At 55.8% G+C, this 19,786-nt stretch overlaps 1 protein-coding gene across 2 annotated transcripts; it reads left to right on the forward strand.

Annotated features, from left to right (window-relative positions):
- Positions 1–1,338: 1,338 nt before the first annotated feature.
- Positions 1,339–15,779, forward strand: LOC119090324 (uncharacterized). 2 transcript variants are annotated; one of them, XM_037213113.1, is made up of 9 exons: positions 1,339–1,460; positions 4,243–4,447; positions 8,304–8,481; positions 11,790–11,874; positions 12,220–12,283; positions 12,709–12,822; positions 13,752–13,910; positions 14,666–14,848; positions 15,049–15,779. In XM_037213113.1, exons 2-8 carry the CDS (start codon positions 4,247–4,249, stop codon positions 14,807–14,809), a joined length of 945 nt encoding a protein of 314 aa, XP_037069008.1. In that variant the 5' UTR covers positions 1,339–1,460; positions 4,243–4,246; the 3' UTR covers positions 14,810–14,848; positions 15,049–15,779. The 2 variants fall into 2 exon arrangements, with proteins under 2 accessions (XP_037069008.1, XP_037069009.1); XM_037213114.1 differs by having other exon boundaries at positions 1,339–1,455.
- The last annotated feature ends 4,007 nt before the right edge of the window (positions 15,780–19,786 follow it).

Genomic DNA, 19,786 nt, shown 5'->3' on the forward strand with positions numbered 1-19,786 from the left:
TATTTGTGTTGGCCATCTGGCGGCGCCGGTGGCTCTCATCTCACCGTCGCATCAGAAGCCTGCGGATACGGAGGACTTCAAAGGCGGCGGAGGCCGAGTGACATCTGGTTGCCTCTCTCGTAGGCGTCGGAGGGGAGAAGGAGGTGCCGCCGTACGGACGGAGGCTGACGAGCAGAGCATCCTCATATTCACGGCCGTAGGCGTCGGAGGGGAGAAGGAGGTGCCGCCGTACGGACGGAGGCTGACGAGCAGAGCATCCTCATACTCACGGCCGTAGGCGTCGGAGGGGAGAAGGAGGTGCCGCCGTACGGACGGAGACTGACGAGCGGAGCATCCTCATACTCACGGCCCGAGGGGAGGCGTGGGCTATTCGTATGGAAGGCCAAGTGGGACACGGGCCTTCTTGGCAGGGCTCGGGGACGCGAAGCACGTGCTGCTGGCTCTGCGGTGAGGGCGACAGCGAGGACATCATTCACCTGCCAGGTGTCCTGTTTCTTCACTGGCATTGCATAATGCTTTCCCGCGTGGTGCTAAAAATACCTGGCTTCATATTTCCAAGGGCTGCGGAGCTGAGGTATCATCTTTTTCATATGCTGCAGAGACAGTGAACAAACAGAAGAACCCTGTACTCTACTTGTCAGCATTTGGAACGAGCCCATCTTTTCACCTCCTGAAGTCATTTTCCTCCGCCCGCACAACCTGACCGGTCTGACAACAAGTGGAACCGAAGCAGGCATCGGCCACGTTATGGCGGGCAGGGAGTTAGGCTACCACACCTGATGCCGAAGAGTTCAATTGCGATCAAGACTACGCAGCTGCTTCCGGGGAACTCATGCTCGGTCGCTTGTGAGCAGGTCACCAGAATGCCAGCGCGCCACAGCCCGCCAACGTCGCCCGACGTGCCACCGTCGTCCGACGGCGACCTCTGCTACCGACCCGCAGGAGGCGGCCCGGCGCCACCTGGCGGCCTCCTGCTGGACGCCGCCAGACATGGGTGCCGGCTCGGCGGGCGTCCCGCGGCCAGCTGGCGTCCGGCACCTGCCGCGCCGGCCGCCTCCACACCGTCCAAACAGAGCCAGCTGCTGCCGCCGCCGCTCGTCTCGCCGCTCCATCGTCAGCATGCATCTGAACATACAGGTGAGGCGGCGAGGCGGGCCACGTCAGCACCGCGAGAGGCAAGCCTTCGTTGCGCCGGCGGGCGGGGAGGACCGCCGTCCGAGGCCGGCCGGCGCCCGGGGCCGCCCGGCCATTGGCCCACCATGCTGTGACGTCACGTCGCCGAAGCGTACTACTCCTCCGGTTCCGGTCCGAGCCTTCAGTGTGTGGTAGAGCGGGTGCCGGGGGGGCGCCGCGCTCCTGGGCGACGGTGGCGTGCAGGCTGGTGCTGTGATGCGAGTTGGGGGCTGATCGTCGCTGGATCGGGAAATCTGTGTGAAGAAGAGTGCATTGGAAAACGTAAGGTAAGTAGAATGTGTGTAGGATATATTTTGGCAGCTTTCCTTGTCAAACAGGTGACCATTGTGTAAGAATAAAAAAGAATCATGTATGGGAGGTGGCGATGCCCATCTTCTCTGCCTTTCATTACATACATATGCATGCACATTGCCCGGTGTTGGCGTTCAGGGCAGCACACCATGGCATTGATAATAGAAGTTATTCGTCCCACCCACCCCCCCCCCCCCCCCCCCAAAAACAAAATGGTTTGCTACGGGAAAAAACTGTGGTGACGGTCACCTTCTGGAATTTGGGCGGAATGGCAATAGAGTCGAAACAGGGGGTGGGGTGGGGTGGGGTGATAGAGCCATTCCCCTACTTAACTTTGATAACACTTAGACTTTGTCCGCCTTGAAAATTTGCATTGCGGCGAAGTATTTGGGAGACAGAAAATTAAATCAAAAGGCGTCTTACTGGTTTTTCCATCAACGTGACGTGAACTCCGCACCGCCGCCCAGTGGTTAGACTCATTTGAGCAACATTCGGTGCCAGCTCAAGGCCCGAGGACAGTACGGCTGCTGCAGGCAAGGTACCGTAATGCTCCAGACGCTTCAGGGGCCGGGTTGAGGACAAATTGGCAGCGCCGGGGTTTGTGGGAGCAGAAGCAGACACAAAACAGATAAGCAACACTTCCCTCCGCCAGTAGCTAAAAGGCAGGCATGCCTTACTTCAGGGAAAGAGGAACTGTGTGCTCATACATCCTAAGCCCGGGAAAGCGCTGCTCCAGCGAAATTCTTCAAGCATTTGGCCGTTTCTGACCGTTTACAAGCTCTCAGTTAAGAGAGAGAGGGGAGACCTCCCTGCTAATGGATCTCAACGCGCGATGCGACAGGAACGGGCTCCAGGTCTGCATAAACTAACTTCAAGCCGACCTCGTTCCTCCACGCGTCCCGGAACCGTTTGGCACCGGCCTTCGTGCGGGGCCTCAGCACCGGCGCGGCCCGCTCCTGTCCAGCACCGACTCCCCTGCACCGGCCCTCAGCACCGGCGCGGCCCGCTCCTGTCCAGCACCGACTCCCCTGCACCGGCCCTCAGCACCGGCGCGGCCCGCTCCTGTCCGGCACCGACTCCCCTGCACCAGCCCTCGTGCGTGGCCTCAGTGCCGGCGCGCCGATTACCCTGTGCCGATCCTCGTGCGTAGCCTCAGTACCGCTGCGGCCCACCGCTGGCCGGCACCGCCTTCCCCGCACTGGCCCTCGTGCGTGGCCTCAGTGCCGCTGCGGCCCACCGCTGGCCGGCACCGACTCCCCTGCACCAGCCCTCGTGCGTGGCCTCAGTGCCGGCGCGGCCTACCGCTGGCCGGCACCGCCTTCCTCGCACTGGCCCTCGTGCGTGGCCTCAGTGCCGGCGCGGCCCACCGCTGGCCGGCACCGTCTCCCCCGCACTGGCCCTCGTGCGTGGCCTCAGTGCCGGCGCGGCCTGCCGCCGGCGGGCGCGCAGAGTTTGTTGGTTCGGCGATCTATGAAGGCGGCGCTGCCAGCCGCACCAGAACATCCGGCGGGCGGGCATCGTCGCTCCCAGGCCCGCTGCGCCGCCGGCCGTTCCCACAGACGCCCGCCCGGCCTGAACCAATAAGCAGACTGCCGACTGGGACCGGGACGCGGACGGCCGCGGTGGGAGTGTTTATACCGCCGTCTCTCGTTCCTGTCGCTGAATGTTTTGTTGGCTAGAGCGGGAATGTATTGTCCGGCAAAAAATGTGTTATAGTGTGTCTTGTTTTTGGTGTAGCTTGTTTAGGTTAACGGTGAGAAACCATGTTAGCTGGTTCAGTTTTGAATAATATTTCAGTATGCCACCTGTTTTGTGCTCTTCAATTATTAATAGATCAGACGCGTCCGACTTTAACGTGAATGCCAGTTTTCGTGAAATCCCTCCAAATAGCTCAGAATTTCAAGTTGACTAATCCTCTCCGATGAGACAAATATCACTGGTCTCACTACTAGGAAAGCGATACCCCCTATTGTTTTGCTTTTGTGTGTGCTGTACTATTTGTATTACAATAATAGGGCAGCATGTATTTGCAGTAAAGGTTCGGAAAGGATGGAACGCTGCCTAGGGGCAAATATATATATATATATATATATATATATATATATATATATATATATATATATATATAGGTAGCATAAGGCCGAGCAAATTCAGCAAACCATCTTACAATGACTTTGATCTTCCTTTAATGTATTCAGCGCTGGCTTTTTCCGAAGTGCACTTTGCGTTCAGGAAGCAGACTTACCACATGGTCTTAAGTGACGGAACAACTTCAACCAATGCGTCTTTTGACAAATGGCCTTCGCCGCTCGCCGTGCCAACTCAATCGCCCACTTGTACTGGCGTCACTCGTACTAGTAGAGGTGCCGCTCTTAAGTCCGCAGGCCCACAATGTGTGGGTTAAAACAGCTCAGAAGCGTTACCTCTAGTTCGCAACAGCTGACGACGGTCCTCAGCAGACCCTGCCAGCGTGATCTGTCGCAGACGAGGGTTACACACTGGCGCTACAAAGGAATACGTGTACTGCTGTGACGAAATGTTGATAATGTAATTTTTACCCGAAAATAATTGAAAAATAATATTTTCATTGCATATTGACGCTACTGCAGTGGCACTACCCAGTGCTTTTGGCAAACGCAGCTGGTCCGGAGGCTTAGCCACAGCATGTTTTAGAAATATGCCCCTAAGGCTGGACACTCTTTCCCTGAACGAGCTCAAGATCAGTACAAATATTAACCACGAACTTTGTTGCTTCAGGACAATGCTGAAGCACGTGCAGATCAACCCGCTGCGGTCCTCGCTGATGCGGTCTGGCCAGAAGGCGGACACTCTGAGCATCAACTCCACCATGAGCTTCAGCTCACTGCACGAGCCGGCTCTGTCGTCTCGCTCCTCCTCCTACACATCGCTGAACGAGACACAGAGCAGCACGGGCAGCACCAGCGTGCCGGCCACGCCCACGGTAAGACGGAGATCTGGACCATGTCCAGCACAGACCAAGACTAGGCCCCGTCGAAATCAGACCCAGACTTAGACCTGACCCGGATCAGACAGAGACCAGACCAGACCAGGCCCAGGTCAGATAAGTCCCAGATCAGACCCAGGGCGGTCTCAGTGTATCAGCTGGTTCATGGTAAGGTGCAGGTTCAGGGACCAGCACCAGTGTACGGGATTTGTCCACGGTAAGACGAAGAGTTAGGGGGAGCTGCAATGGTGCGCTAGCACTTCATGCAACAGGACCGCGAGCAGCAGGCGGCGACATTTATCATCGAAGGCAATGAATCGGCACAGAGAGCTCCGGCATGTGGACTACGCCCACGGGAATCCGCCTTAACGTGCGACCGTCCGAACCTCGCGTCTCGTACATCACCGGCCACTCGCCGAGCCTCGCGCCACATGCCGGGGCCCACGTAATCCTGTCGGGCAGCAGTGAGCACAGTCGTCGCGGGGCGTGCTGCGGACGGCCCCCGTGCTGCGGACGGCCCCCGTGCTGCGGACGGCCCCGTGCTGCGGACGGCCCCCGTGCTGCGGACGGCCCCCGTGCTGCGGACGGCCCCCGTGCTGCGGACGGCCCCGTGCTGCGGACGGCCCCGTGCTGCGGACGGCCCCCGTGCTGCGGACGGCCCCGTGCTGCGGACGGCCCCGTGCTGCGGACGGCCCCCGTGCTGCGGACGGCCCCCGTGCTGCGGACGGCCCCGTGCTGCGGACGGCCCCCGTGCTGCGGACGGCCCCGTGCTGCGGACGGCCCCCGTGCTGCCGACGGCTGAGCTGGTCGTCCGCCTGCGGACGCGGCGTGGCTGGGATGAAGACGGGCTCGTCGGGGTAGTCTGATGAACTGGCCCGGCCGGCCGGTGGCGGCCAATAAATCAATGGCCGATTAATGGCCGGCCCGTCGCCGCTGTTATACATTAACCGGCCGAGGGTGACGCGGCGCGCCTTACGCGGGCGGTAATCGCCGTGCCCGGGGCGCGGGGGCGCGTCATTTAGAGGTGCCGGCACGCACCTCCCGGCCGCCTCCGAAATCTTTGTTACCGGTTGGCCGCCAGTGGTCGGGGTTGGGAACGAGGGAGAGTTGGACGTGATTGGTAGGTTGGGATCAAGTCGCGGCAGCGTTCTGCTGTACCGCTCATAAGCATTGAGGATTCCGGACTGAGTGCATGCGTCATGAATGAATGGTGGTCTGTGCAGCGAACAGCGTTCTGTAATGAATGGTTTGTTCATACCACCGAGTCACACATTTATATTCGCATGAAGCAGCAAAGAGAGAATGACGTTATCACAGAAGCTGGGCGGATTACTCTCATACCTCACTTGCCATCCTGAAATGCATTAAGTGTGTTTATTTTGGCATCAAGCCAAATATTTTTAGATTGTGGAGCACCAGAAGTGTTTCCGCAGTACTCTTCCGCATTAGCTCATTTTTCTGATGCGCCTAGTTAAGATGAAGTTCTCTTCATTCTCGCTCGTAGGCTGCGGACGCCGCCATCTTACCTCTTTTCACCTCACCTATCGCGCGCTCACCAGGCGCCTGCCTCACCTCACCTCACCTCACCTCACCTCACCTCACCTCACCTCACCTCACCTGTCACCCGCCCACCAGGCGCCTGCCTCACCTCACCTCACCTCACCTCACCTCATCTCACCTGTCACCCGCCCACCAGGCGCCCTGCCTCACCTCACCTCACCTCACCTCACCTGTCACCCCGCCCACCAGGCGCCTGCCTCACCTCACCTCACCTCACCTCACCTGTCACCCGCCCACCAGGCGCCTGCCTCACCTCACCTCACCTCACCTGTCACCCGCCCACCAGGCGCCGGCCTCACCTCACCTCACCTGTCACCCGCCCACCAGGCGCCTGCCTCACCTCACCTCATCTCACCTCACCTGTCACCCGCCCACCAGGCGCCTGCCTCACCTCACCTCACCTCACCTGTCACCCGCCCACCAGGCGCCGGCCTCACCTCACCTCACCTCACCTCATCTGTCACCCGCTCACCGGGAACCGGGTCATTGTTCACTAAGGGACGCTTGTCAGGGCAGCGGGCTACAGCAGGCGGTGAGGGGGTACAGGTGGCAGCGTTGGGATCGAAGTGACCCGAGGCGATACTGCTGGGCCGCAGTGATGACGTCGACACTAACAGCGCCCGGTGGCGGGGGTCCCCGTCTGCGGCCGGTGGGCTGGACGCGTTGACACTAACAGCGCCCAGTGGCGGGGTCCCCGTCTGCGGCCGGTGGGCTGGACGCGTCGACACTAACAGCGCCCAGTGGCGGGGTCCCCGTCTGCGGCCGGTGGGCTGGACGCGTCGACCAACCTGTCGGCCGCAGAACTATTCGGCCGTGCGAAAACCTCGACCACTTAGTCTCTAACACGGCACGAACACGTGGTCAACTCACGCTCTCCAGAGATCTGCGTCGAGTTGTGTGTCATGGCAATGGGACCGCCGTCTCACCGACAGCCCATCCGTCGCGTCGTCGACGCTCTTTAAACTGTCTGTCCACTCAAAGCTGGCTAGTTTACCCAGAAGGTCCAGCATGTGCGCTAAGAGGCAGATAGAGGGGTCTCGGTCTTAGTAAAATTCAAGTACAATACTTGACTCTTCCTATAGGACCATGTTAACCAGAATTTCACATACGCACAAGATAACCCCACACATATGTACGTGATTACACGTTTGGCGACGTTCCTTTGGTACTGGCCTGTTGGGCCGATGCTCAATCGACGGCACGGATCTCACCCTTGTCAAACTACCGTCTCCAAACAATACATCACTACATCCTCCCACACGCCATCAGTATTTGTCGTCGGCCGTGTTTCCGGTTTCATAAACACGCCGTCAAAAAGTGGGCCGCTGCGTCCCGGCCGTTCGTTTGGAGCCGACGGGGGCAGGTCGTCCGGCGGTCCGCAGCTGCCATGCTTCACTAAACCCCGTTGCCACTGACCAGTCCTCGACGCGATCGGTGCGATCGATGCGATGCAGTCACTCGATAGGGCGTGACAACCGGCCTGCTTTTGCTGATTCGTTCCAGATGGTTCCCGCCTCTCCCGTGCAACTCAAGCGCGGTGGCCCTGAAAGGTCGAGGTTACGACCTCACAGTAGTCGGTAGACCAGTCACGAGTATCTTCGCAAATGAAGGTACCCAGTGGGAGGCGGCACGCACTACCCCGTGATGTAACGCCACTGAAATTTACCGCCTTTCAACGGGACCCTAAATGCATGCGGGCCGTGATTTACTGTGAGTGAGAGTTCATGGGTCTGTGGCGGCTCGCTGAGGTCGTGATGGATGCATGACTGCGCAGTGTGCATGTACTAATTACAGTGGCTAACACGGCACGGGATTTTAAAGCTTTGTGGGTTGTTGTGCACATGGGTGCCTTGGACACACTTGTACCCATGCGCTTCACATACGCTCACGAATCGAGCAGTGTAGGCAGGAGATGACAGGGAACGCGTCAGGGGTAAGACATCTGGCGCATCACCGAGCCCATGGTTAACGGCTCGGCTGTCTCAATTCGACGGTGCACTTGCAGACTGAAAATGATAACCAAAACGTCGTTTCTAGGCCACGCACGATATGCCCTCCCGTCCGCAGAAAAATCCCCCCCCCAAAAAAAAATAATCCCTTCGGCACCATACTCCAGTCGCCTACACTCCATTCTCTTCAAACCGAAATGTGAATATATGCGTTCTTATATCATAACGATCGTTCAGAGATCGTCCAGAAGACTAATAAAGTACGTGAAGAAACACGTGCCACCTTCCGCCTTGGCAAGCGTACCATTATCGGTTCCATCTCTGACATTAATTGTTCGTTCCAGACGACGGTGAAGGTGTACACGCGCTGCCTACGGCCTGACCTCGAGTACAAGACCATGTGTGTCAAGTACACGACCACGTGCCGAGACGTGGTGGACCAGCTGCTCAACAAATACCGCATGAAACACCGCGACCCCAACCTGTTCTTCCTCACCATGGAGGTGGCCACCAGAAGCACAGGTGTGTTCAGGCGTCTGCCTGATGCTGAATCGAGAATCATAGGTGCAAGTGAGCTACGATACTAACGTAGCACGGCGGCCAGATCTCCGGGTACTCTGCAGCTCAGGCGAATGTTTCACGGCGTTCTCCAAACCCATCGGCATGTGTACGTCATCCGCTACGGTTCGTGCTGTTGACTGAGCTGTTAAGTAACTATTCGTAACTCGTAAACAACGATTATATCGCACGGCAGTAAATTACGGTACACGACTGGCCGCAAATGGATCAGATGCACTCAGCTGGCCTGGACGCCAGTGAAGCGTGCAGTTCTGAGGACAAGTTCGTTGACCATCGCTGGTCGGTCTGGTGCACTCGGATGGTGGCTGTGTTACATAGTTTTCTATGTACAGGAGTGGAGCGGTATGGTCCATTTTAGCATCTCGTGTGCAGTTTTCGTTGGTCATGTTGAACTAAGTAATCATGGGAGCGTGGCGATGGAGCCTCGGTAGAGTTTAGTTGAGGGGGGGGGGGGCAGATTTTGTGCGTGGTTCACTTCTAACCATGCCATGGCATTGGTTTGGTGTCCAATTTTCGTTTCCAGTCTGAGGGCGACGCAGCGGGGCGGATCAGACGCAGGTTCGCCGGTCAGGCACCCCCTCCCCTCCCCTCCCCTCTCCTTCCCCTCTCCTTCCCCTTGCACTGGCCGACAAGATCAGCTGCAGAGCTGCTGCCTTATTCACAGCCCAGCCTAGTGTAAAGGCTCTTTTTATCCGGCAGAAAGATGATAGTTACGCGACGTTGAGCTGCACGAATTCATGTAGAAATGGAGTTAGTGGATAACGCACATCAATGGAGTTCAGTCCGGAACTGGATAAATGGAGTTAGTAGGAAACACAAATTACTGGAGATAGTGAGTAACATAAATGACTGGAATTAGTTTAGTACGCAAGTGTAGTGACGACGACGCCGGCTACATGCGGCGGCCATGTCAGCCGGGCGAAGTGGCCGCGCGCCGCAGGCGCGCGGGATGGGGGGGGGGAGGGGAAGGGGAAGACGGGACAAGGCATCGGAAGAGGCCGCGTTAGCAGTGGCGGAGACAGGGCACACTAGCTGAGGGACAGAAGACGTATGTATCAGGAGCGGTAGGCGCAGACATAAAGAAACGGAGACACAGACCCGGAGGCAGGTGACGACAGGCCAGAAGCTGGGCACGCCCCTGCAACTCGGACTGTCAACACGCATGAGGCCGAAAGAGGTGATCCATCTCAGTCACGCGCAGACCTCGCCTGCCCCAGCCCACCACTCCTCAGACTTTCCAGCATGTCCGTATACCAGCATCCCTCCAACGTAGGTGTCTCCTCGGTCCGTCCGACAGCATCAGAACTTTCGTTGTCCGACGGTCGCTGGGTGACATAACTCAGGGAGGTAACGGACGGGGAGGCTGAGACCGCGTGTTAGGGCTTCGGTGGAAGTCAGGAATTTCACCTGGGGTGAGCAGGCGGCATGTCAGGACGAAAATGGCTTTTAACATTCAATACATGCGGAGTATTATAGCCCGACATCAGCTAGCTAAGCCATTCAGGACATGAATCGGATCATCGCAACATGGCATCATCGTAGCATAGGATCATCGCATCATCAGACGGCACGCAAGACGGTAGTCCGCAGCAGCCCAGAGGTGGTTAAACGCAGCAGGTGCAAAATTGGAGCGTACAGCAGATGCGACAGCGGCCTCTACACAGCGACTAACAACAGCGAGGGGCATTGGCGCGGAACCGACTCGGGCTGTTTTCTATTCACTACGCCCATGCCACCAAGCCTAGGCTCAAGCCCAAAGGCCGTATGCTCCCCATTCCTATCGGTTTCGCCATTTGCCGTGGAATCCCTCTCACTCGGCTGAGCTGCTGACAACATTCGCCACCGGTACAGACACGGGGCAGTTAACACACGGCATGGTAGCGGTATTGCCGTCATGTCCTGGCCTGCCGCGGTTGTCTCGGATTGTCTCTGGTTGTCTCGGGTACGAGGCGAGCAGCGCCTGCCTGCGCTCCTGGTGGACTGGTCACAGTAGGATGGAAGCTTCAGATCGGGCCGCTCCGGGCAGCAGGCGCTCCCACGGACAGCCGACGCCGTCCAGCGACACCTGACGGCGCCCTCGGAGAGGGAGGGAGCGGCCTCTCGCCGCCCGCGGGGCCGGCGGCGGCTCCTCACGCGTCAGAATGCACCTCTGCCCGAACGCTGGGGACGCCGGCCAACGGACGCAGGTCCGGACAGGACCTTTTCAGAGGCGCGATTACGTTACCGAACGCGCTTACGCCGGATTTATTGCCTTCCTTAACAGTGCGACAGTTCATCGTTACGCTGAGAAATTACGGCTTAAATGGGCCCGAATCACATCGAGTTAGCCTTGATTAGCCGCGTTCTGGGTGCGGCGGACTCGGTCACGGGAGCGAGCGCGGCACACATCACGGCATTTAGGCGGGAAACGGCAGCAGATGCTCACGAGCCGTTCTGGGACACGCCCTGAATCTCGTGCGTACGACAGTCTCGACACCAAGAGCGGCGTCCACTGTTTGGTTGAAGCACAGGGTGCGTTTTCACAAGTGCATAGTCTTGGTTTGAGTCCTAGTCTGAGTCGTAGTCTGAGTTTTGGGTGCCCTTGGTTGGAAACGTCCTGGGTCGTGGATTAGGGGTCACCCTAAGACTTGAAAGTTGCATTCCAGGTTATGGTGCACGTTAGATATTGTGACGTGCACGATATATTATAATCATATTGTGTGCACGTTAGCTTTAAAACTGATTTGGCCCTATACTCCTGCTGAGGAGAACAGGTCGGATATCTCCAATCATGGATTTGTCACACGTCATAGTTGGAACGTTTCAGGCAAGACCAAGCATCGCTGAAACGTCACAACGCCAGCAAAAAACTGGTACACTTGAAATCTGAGCCCGACCGGGAACTATTCGTGCCTCGCCCCACTCCGGGACTGTTTCCCGTGGGTGGACGCGCGATCACGCTGAGGCAAATCAAACGGTCACGTCTTCTGGTGTCGTGCCGTCGACCTGGACCATAAGTGGGCCGTGCGCCACCAGGGGTCACCGCGGGTCAATTCCGGTCACGCCCGCCAGCAATGGGGCATGGTGTGTCAGTGCGGGGGTGTGCGGAGCCGAGCTACTTCAGCCGCGATCCCGTGACCGAGGGCTGACCTGCCACTGGTAAAATGATTGCGCTGCCCCGTACAGTTCATACCGCCGACTACCGCGGACACCGGGAAATGGAGCATGCCCCAATCACGACAGCGGGGACTGAGCGGCTGCGTTATTGACAGGTGCTTCTGTGCGGACGATCCTGGTGCTGGATGACGACTCGTGTCCAGCCCAGCTGCAGGCCTGCTACCCGCGCGCCGACTCCAGGTGAGTATCGCCTGTGTGCAGCAGCCACTCGTCGATGTCCTGGGACGGGAGCGTCGTCCGCCGGCCACCATGGGAACGGACCGTCCACCGCTCCCAGACGGCCCACAGGGCACCCGTTTTTCCGGCCGGCCGGTCACGGAAGCAGCCGGAGCCGGCATCCGGACGTGTGACCTCACGTGAGAGCGGTGCGGTGCGGTGGCGTCCGCCGTGGCCCCTTCCCGGAGACGCGCCGCGCCCGGTCGGCCGTGTGGCGAGGTGTGCGACCGTGCCCCCCTTCCCCTCGGCCTCACCCCTCACCCCTCTCCGGACCCGGACCTGTGACGAGAGACGGTCCCTCTGCCGCAGGTTCACCGTCCGTATGCGGCACGGAGGCCTGGTCAAGGTGTTCGACAGCGTGCTGATGGCCGAGGTGGGTCTGTCGCCGGCGGCGGGCGCGACACCGATGTCCGGCTCCGTGCTGGACTAAAGGAGACTGAGTTCGGCGTAACGTGACACCGTGCCATGCGGCACTCAGAGGTCGAACATATAACATAATAACAAAACAAAAGTGGACTTTGACTGTTGCCCAGAAACATAAAATACATCCATATAATACGTCCATGTCCAAAGCAGCTATGTCCAGACATTCTGACTCCTCGTGGGAAGTTGTATCTCAGACACAAACAACGGCTTAGAGACCCTTGGTTCATAAATGTTTCCCAAAGAAACATTCTCCGTCATGTCTAAGAGCTTTTCCGGTCTTTGTGTAGATTTGTAGAAGCTAGAGGGGAATAATGCATCGGACAAATAGAAATCTGAGTCGCGTGAACTAACTCGGGGATGCTTGTGCCCCAGTCCCAGTACAAGAGTTTGTTGGTGTCGGAGCGGACGACGCTGGACCAACTGATTCAACTGCTGCTCAACTGCTACAAATCTTCGGAGAGCGTCAACTCGTTCTCTCTTTACGAGGTGCGTGAGCCATGACAGTGCGATCTAACAGCCGTGGATATGAGCCATGACATTTTTTGCTACAGAGGTGAACGTGAGCCATGACGGTGTGTCTCTACAGCGGTGGACGTGAGAGATGACGGTGTGTCTTTACAGCGGTGGACGTGAGCCATGACGGCGTGTCTTTACAGCGGTGGACGTGAGCCATGCCAGTGTGTCTCTACGGCGGTGGACGTGAGCCATGACGGCGTGTCTTTACAGCGGTGGACGTGAGCCATGACGGTGTGTCTCTACAGCGGTGGACGTGAGCCATGCCAGTGTGTCTCTACAGCGGTGGACGTGAGAGATGACGGCGTGTCTTTACAGCGGTGGACGTGAGCCATGACGGTGTGTCTCTACAGCGGTGAACGTGAGCCATGCCAGTGTGTCTCTACAGCGGTGGACATGAGAGATGACGGTGTGTCTTTACAGCGGTGGACGTGAGCCATGACGGTGTGTCTCTACAGCGGTGGACGTGAGCCATGCCAGTGTGTCTCTACATCGGTGGACGTGAGCCATGACGGCGTGTCTTTACAGCGGTGGACGTGAGCCATGCCAGTGTGTCTCTACGGCGGTGGACGTGAGCCATGACGGCGTGTTTTTACAGCGGTGGACGTGAGCCATGCCAGTGTGTCTCTACGGCGGTGGACGTGAGCCATGACGGCGTGTCTTTACAGCGGTGGACGTGAGCCATGACGGTGTGTCTTTACAGCGGTGGACGTGAGCCATGACGGTGTGTCTTTACAGCGGTGGACGGGACTCGAGTGAAGCTGGCCTTTTTGCCTGCATTTGCATGTTGTCGCAGATAAGTTCGTGGGTTTTCCTCAGCGTGATGGAACAATATGCTCGCTGCATAATGAGAGTTATGAGATTGAGGGTCGTTCTGACGATGTGTCGATATGGTTGTTCAGGTGGGCCGTACAACGGGCTTCGAGCGCAAGCTGCATCCGGACGACCGTCCGCTGCTCATACAGCAAGAGTGGGCCTCCAGCAGCGACTACAGCTTCGTGCTGAGGAAGCGGCCGCCGGGCACGCCACGCTCCGGACGGGACTTCCCCCTCAGGCGATCGGTGAGTGACCCCGAGCTGGCCGTTGGTAAAAGAAGCCATCTTATGATTGAAAAACGGAGAACCCACTGCACGGACGTATTTTTCCGCTACCGAATTTTGGGCTGCTGGATGCCCTCCAGACGCGGATCTCCTGTCTCCTTAGAGCGACCCATTGTGGGACCTAATGACCGGGGCGTTTTGCGTGCTCAAGGTCCTTCCGTCTCCCCCACGTAATCCTTTCTTGTGAACCCTTTTGAGGCCCCATCAGGTGAGATCAACAGGTGTGTCGACCTTGAACGCCACGGCCATCTATTAATTACCGCTAACGACGCATGCATTCCGTTTGTTTTGTTGTGCGCGCGCAGTTTTATGACCTGTTAATCTTGTGGCATCGTCTCGGCCAGATGGCAGCCTTATACTGACCAGGGGGTACATGGGGGCTGGCCGCCTTAGGGTGCGTACTGAGTTGTACGCTATACTTTTACGGCGAATTGCGGGCTTTTCTACTAGGCTGATCAACCGACGCATCAAAACTATCATTTTTGGGGTGTTTATTTTGTAACCTGATGTCCGATATTTAACGTGATGGGTACCAACGACGTGACGGCTTCAGGGCAGTGTAATAAGGGACGTCACTTGTTGTGTGGCAGGTATTTACTGCTATTGGCATTCACGTAATTACTAATATAATTGATGCTGCAATTTAGCGTTGCCCTTCTACGTCGTTATCGTGATTGCCACCATGATCCCAAAGTAACGCGCACATCGCATTGCAGTTTCTGCAGTGGAGCAGGAACAAAGAGCTGTGCCGACCTGTTCGGGAGATGGCGGAAGGGGACGGGCGCCGGGCCAGGAGCTCCCGAACGGCCTCTCTCTCCCTGGCGCCGTGCGCAGACTACGACAACTTCTTCTACATTTGAGCGCTTCCAAGTTCGCCTGTGTTTGCTGTCATACCAAAGGTAGGTTTCGCTCTTACAGTTCATGCAACTCACATGTGTCAAAGTTGTTTTTGGTATGGTTTCGAGGATTGTCAACAGAAATCACCATCCCGAAAAAGCATTTCGCGCTGCACAGTAGCCATCCATATCGCACCCGTGTCATTTCAAGTGCTGTCCTGCACATTGTGTCATTCACTTTTCATTTGCATTCTGTGTTCCAGAGTTTATACGATGAAGTGCGGCGAGTCTCCTGCAGCGCCTGCCGCCGCATCCGAATCCGGCCTCTGCTGTTGTGCCGGGTCGGAGCCCTCCATCTGGAGCACGTCCCTTTGACCGGACACCTGCGTTCGGCGCGTTCTCCGTCGAGCGCCGCGTTTAGCGCGTCCTCCGCCGAGCGCCGCGTTCGGCGCGTTCTCCGCCGAGCGCCGCGTTCAGCGCGTCCTTCGCCGAGCGTCACGCTCAGCGCGTTCTCCGCCGAGCGCCGCGTTCAGCGCGTTCTCCGCCGAGCGCAGGGATCAGCAGCTGCGCGACGATCGCGCCCAGCCCTGGCGGCGACCTCGGAAGGGTGAAGCAGCAGCCCTGCCGACGTCGGGCGCTGTCAGCTGGTCGTCAGTACCGGTGTCCAGACACGGCCGGGGTGTGACTCCTGATGTTGCGGTGTGATCGCGCTGGGCCGGCTGCTCGCGGCCGTTTGTTCGGCCCTCTGGTAGCCCCTGTGGCGTGATCTGCACCTCGTTGGATGTCTCCCCGACAGGGCAGTGTAGGGCGTGGTTGACTGGCGCCTTTGGGTGTGCGCGAATATAAGAGCCAGACATGGAAGGAATAACGGAGAGGATACGTTTTCCATTTATTGACCATGAATCATAATTTGTCTATGCCTTACTTTCTAGTCATAATGGTATATTGTTGTACGTGCTTGGGACGTCAGAAATATATGCCGGTAACGAAAGAGCGGCATTGGTTTATTATTGTACCCGATCGGCGCAGCACTGACCAACAAACTCATAAATGCATCGTGATAATGTGTGTGTGCTGCGTTTTATTACAAATTAACGTGCAGTAGAATATGTTCAACATGCTATAGGTATGCAACCGGTCTATCAGTAGTTAAAGAAGAAAGGAATGACATGTGTATTACTATCACAGACACATTTGCAGCTATATTTACTTACGTGCTAGAGTTTTTTCCATGTCAGATCTAATCAATGCAAGGCCTTAGCCCAAGTTCCATCACACTCATGCACTTCTTCATATGTCACGTAAACCAATCAATGATAATGATGCGATTTGCTACGTGACGATAATGCGTCCTGCATACTACGCTCAGCTGTCTATTCGGGTGGCTGCATGGTTTCTCAAAGTCACCGCGACCATTTCAAGTCATGTGTTAATACGGTGTCAGATCTGTTCTAAGCCCGTGAAGTGCGCGCAGACCTTGTCAGGGTTCTGTGCTGCCAGAAACGCGCGGCTTAGTGATCTACCTCATCTTCATGCTGTGCCTTGTGAAGGAAGTTCCAAGTTCTGCTGGGTCAACAGTCCCAGCTGGAGACCATTATGGCGTTGGATTAGTGCGTGGGCCCTTTGAAAAGACGGTTCCAACGGTCGTACCCTATGTCCACATTGATCTATAGAGAAGCAAGATGGTTACCACCGGAAGAGCGGTGACATTGGATCCGCCCGCGGCCTCGGACAGACAATTCCTTTCAAGCTGTCTCCCCTCTGTTATTTCTGCCCAAGATGAAAGAAGCTTCCCGGAGGCGGGATGGTCATTTGGAGAGCATATGCGCTGCCTGCCAAACCTGGGGAAGAACGAAGAGACGCTTTGTCAGGTGCTGTAGATGGCTCCATTGAACTCCAGTTCAAACAAGACAAGCTCATCAGGTGCCGATGCCGATGCCAAACAAAGACGAGTAAATTTTTTAGTGGAATGCGTGTCAACTACTGGATGTGGGCACAATTGGGATCGGCCAGTTCACCGGGTCACTGGGGGTACCACGTGCGACGTCGCCCGTTTAGGTGTGCTCGTAAACGGCATTTTGCATGGGTGGCGTGCACAGCAGTTAAACGCGGAAACCGAACGACTTGAAAACAACAGAGGTTACCTCAAGTGAGCACCATATGCCGAAAAGCCTCATATACAAAAACAAAGCTGTCCTTCGTCCAGTCTCAAGCGAAGCGATTTTTCAGTGCGGTCAAACGGGGAGTGCCACAGCTAGATTGGAAGCGATCTATACGGGTATATTTCTTGACTGTATTTCCGACGCGGGTTTCAAAGCCAGTTGTCTTTGGATCATTCTGATCAAGCCAGCATTTCTAGTTAAAATGTCGATTTTCGTAGATCCTTCATCAGGTCTTTTGTTCAGTGCCCGTTTGAGGATGATGTTTTTTTCCAGACAAGCCTCGGAGATTATCGATCTCGCCGGCAGCGTAGAACCTGACTGCAATACCCTGATGCTGATGTCTTTCAAATGCGGCCCATGTTGACACTCAGGCGCTTCAGACGACCCAGCGACGTCTCCAAGAAGCACTGCACTAACTACAAGCACGCACACGCTCAGGCGCTACAGACGACCCAGCGACGTCTCCAAGAAGCACTGCAATAACTACAAGCACGCACACGCTCAGGCGCCACACGTCCTGGAGCGCTGACCGGCCGGCTACAAACGAGCTGCTGATCGGCGTGAAATATGCGCCGCCGCCGCCCCAGACGAGGGCCATGTTTTGCCCGACGTGTTTTCGTTCTGCCCGGTGCGGACGCCAATTACGGCCGGAGACGGCTGGGCGGTGGGGAGGGCTGTGGTCGGACCGGCGGGGTGTGTCTGGCTGGCCGCCCCGGCGTCGGCTGCCCTGCCGTCGTGTCTCTGACTGCGCGCACGGCGGGGCTCCCCGGAGTCTGCTTGTCCTCGGCCGTGTCAGCTTGTCGATTCCGCTGAAGATTTACGTAGATGGCGCCGTGTTCATCCTGAGGCAAATTTGTTGGAATGGAGCATTGCATTCGTGGCGAAGGCATGTTCTCCATGTTCAGTTAAGGTGGGTGTTTCATATTTGTGCGGGTTTTTAACTGAAATGCCTATTTTGGAGATAATACGGTGCAGCTCGCAGCCCTGTCCTTTTTCGACCTAAATATCTTTAGTTTCTGAGCTAAACACCTGTGGAGATGTGCAGACTATTTCGGCGAGATTATTTCAAGGTCACCCAGGCATCCACGACGCCGCCATAACATCACTGAAGTCCTGTCATTTCATTAGCCACCGGGCGATCAGGGTTAAGAAAACTATCATTTACCCGGTTTACATGGGCAGCCGAGGATAATTCGAATTAAGATCGGAACGGATCATGCGACGTTAACCCTCTCGGCGAGGGGCGTTTACATGGGCGAAACCGGCTTTACGTCGGATTAACGGTCGATAGTTCGATCCCGCTTAGTTCGAATCAAGGAACGGGTTATGGGCGAAAACTGCGCTTTTGAGGCGAACTGAACAAAACAAGAAGAAAAAAGCCGGTACTCTGCGTATGGATGGCGAATGTCACGAGCCAGGGTGGGCGCGAGACAGCTTTGAGGGTGAGGAGGAAGATGGACTCCGTTGGAAAAATGATCTGTGCGGGACTCAGGCTTTGAAGCTACAGCACAAGCCATAGCACTTGAAACACGAGTTGCGCAGTCAGCACTGCCAAATCTGTCACATAAGCAGTGTTATATGCAATTTTTTACTAGCAGGAAACTGGCTAGCACGAAATCAGTATTTTCTTGTATTGGCCAATGACACTCACAAACTTACCACACTCATCAGTATGCCACCCAGCATCATGTCATCTACTTTGCGCAGCCCAAGAAACACATTACCTAATCCCGCACCAATGCATTTATGAGCAGCCTGCAACAGTGAGCTAAGCTACAGAAATGACTCATGAATGCTACACAGTTAGTGGCAAAAATTGTGTAACTATGTTGTCTTTCCCCATCCAATGCAATTAGTACCTGAGGGCAGCATTGCCATTTAGACTTGGCATGGACTGGCAAGTCAGAATGCAGCTATTTGCTTTCTTGACATACTAGGGTTGAAATACTGCTTTGATATCCTTGCAGTCAACAGCATTGGCTGATATGGACTGATGGCTAGGTGGCACAAACAGCCGTGTTCGCACAGTCCAAAGATCATAACGTGAACCAGCCCCAGAGCTGTCATGACAAAAGCAATCTGGGCTCAAAATTCATAACAAATGATTAATTATAGCAACAGCTCAATTATCCACCTCATGGTTTGCAAGGATACATGTCACAAAAAAGCACCAAGGCAACATATTTACTCACCAGTACAAAAACAGGTAATGATGTGCACTGCAGATGTTCTCTGCACATCATGTGGCATTAGGTTAGGTTTACTTAGTTTATGCACTGTTTTCTTCCACATGAAATGCACAAACCTGGATTCGACAGAGTCCTGATGACAGCTAATTTCATCCAGTGCTCACATTTGCTTTCTTGACATTTTGGAACCATCACTGGGCAATTTTTGTCCCATCATTAAAAATAGTTCACATTCTGCACTGACTGCAATGATCTATTGCCTATATTTGTTGATCCTTTGCATCATGCAGGAATTATTGAGTTACCTATCTCACACACATTAAACTGACACAAACAAACAGCCTAACTGCATCAAAAACAAATATTCCAGGCCCCGCTTCCTTGCCAGTTGGTCTACCAGTGTGACGTAACTTCATATTTCCTTGACAAGCCAGTCACCAATATCCAGCACATCCCTCCTGCCAATAGGTGGTCAACCAAGTGTTCAAGTCACAGGAGGAATGTCTGCAAATCAATCCTGGGGCATTTATGTATTCACCTAATGAAAGAAACTATTGGTACTCCCTGCAAGAATTGTTGAACAGTTGAATTACCTACCTCGTGGCCTGCAAAGACACCCATCACAAAAAAGCACCAAGGTGACATATTTA

The sequence above is a fragment of the Pollicipes pollicipes genome, unplaced genomic scaffold, assembly GCF_011947565.3.
Source record: "Pollicipes pollicipes isolate AB1234 unplaced genomic scaffold, Ppol_2.1 Scaffold_3087;HRSCAF=3621_pilon_pilon_pilon, whole genome shotgun sequence".
Taxonomy (NCBI): domain Eukaryota; kingdom Metazoa; phylum Arthropoda; class Thecostraca; order Pollicipedomorpha; family Pollicipedidae; genus Pollicipes; species Pollicipes pollicipes.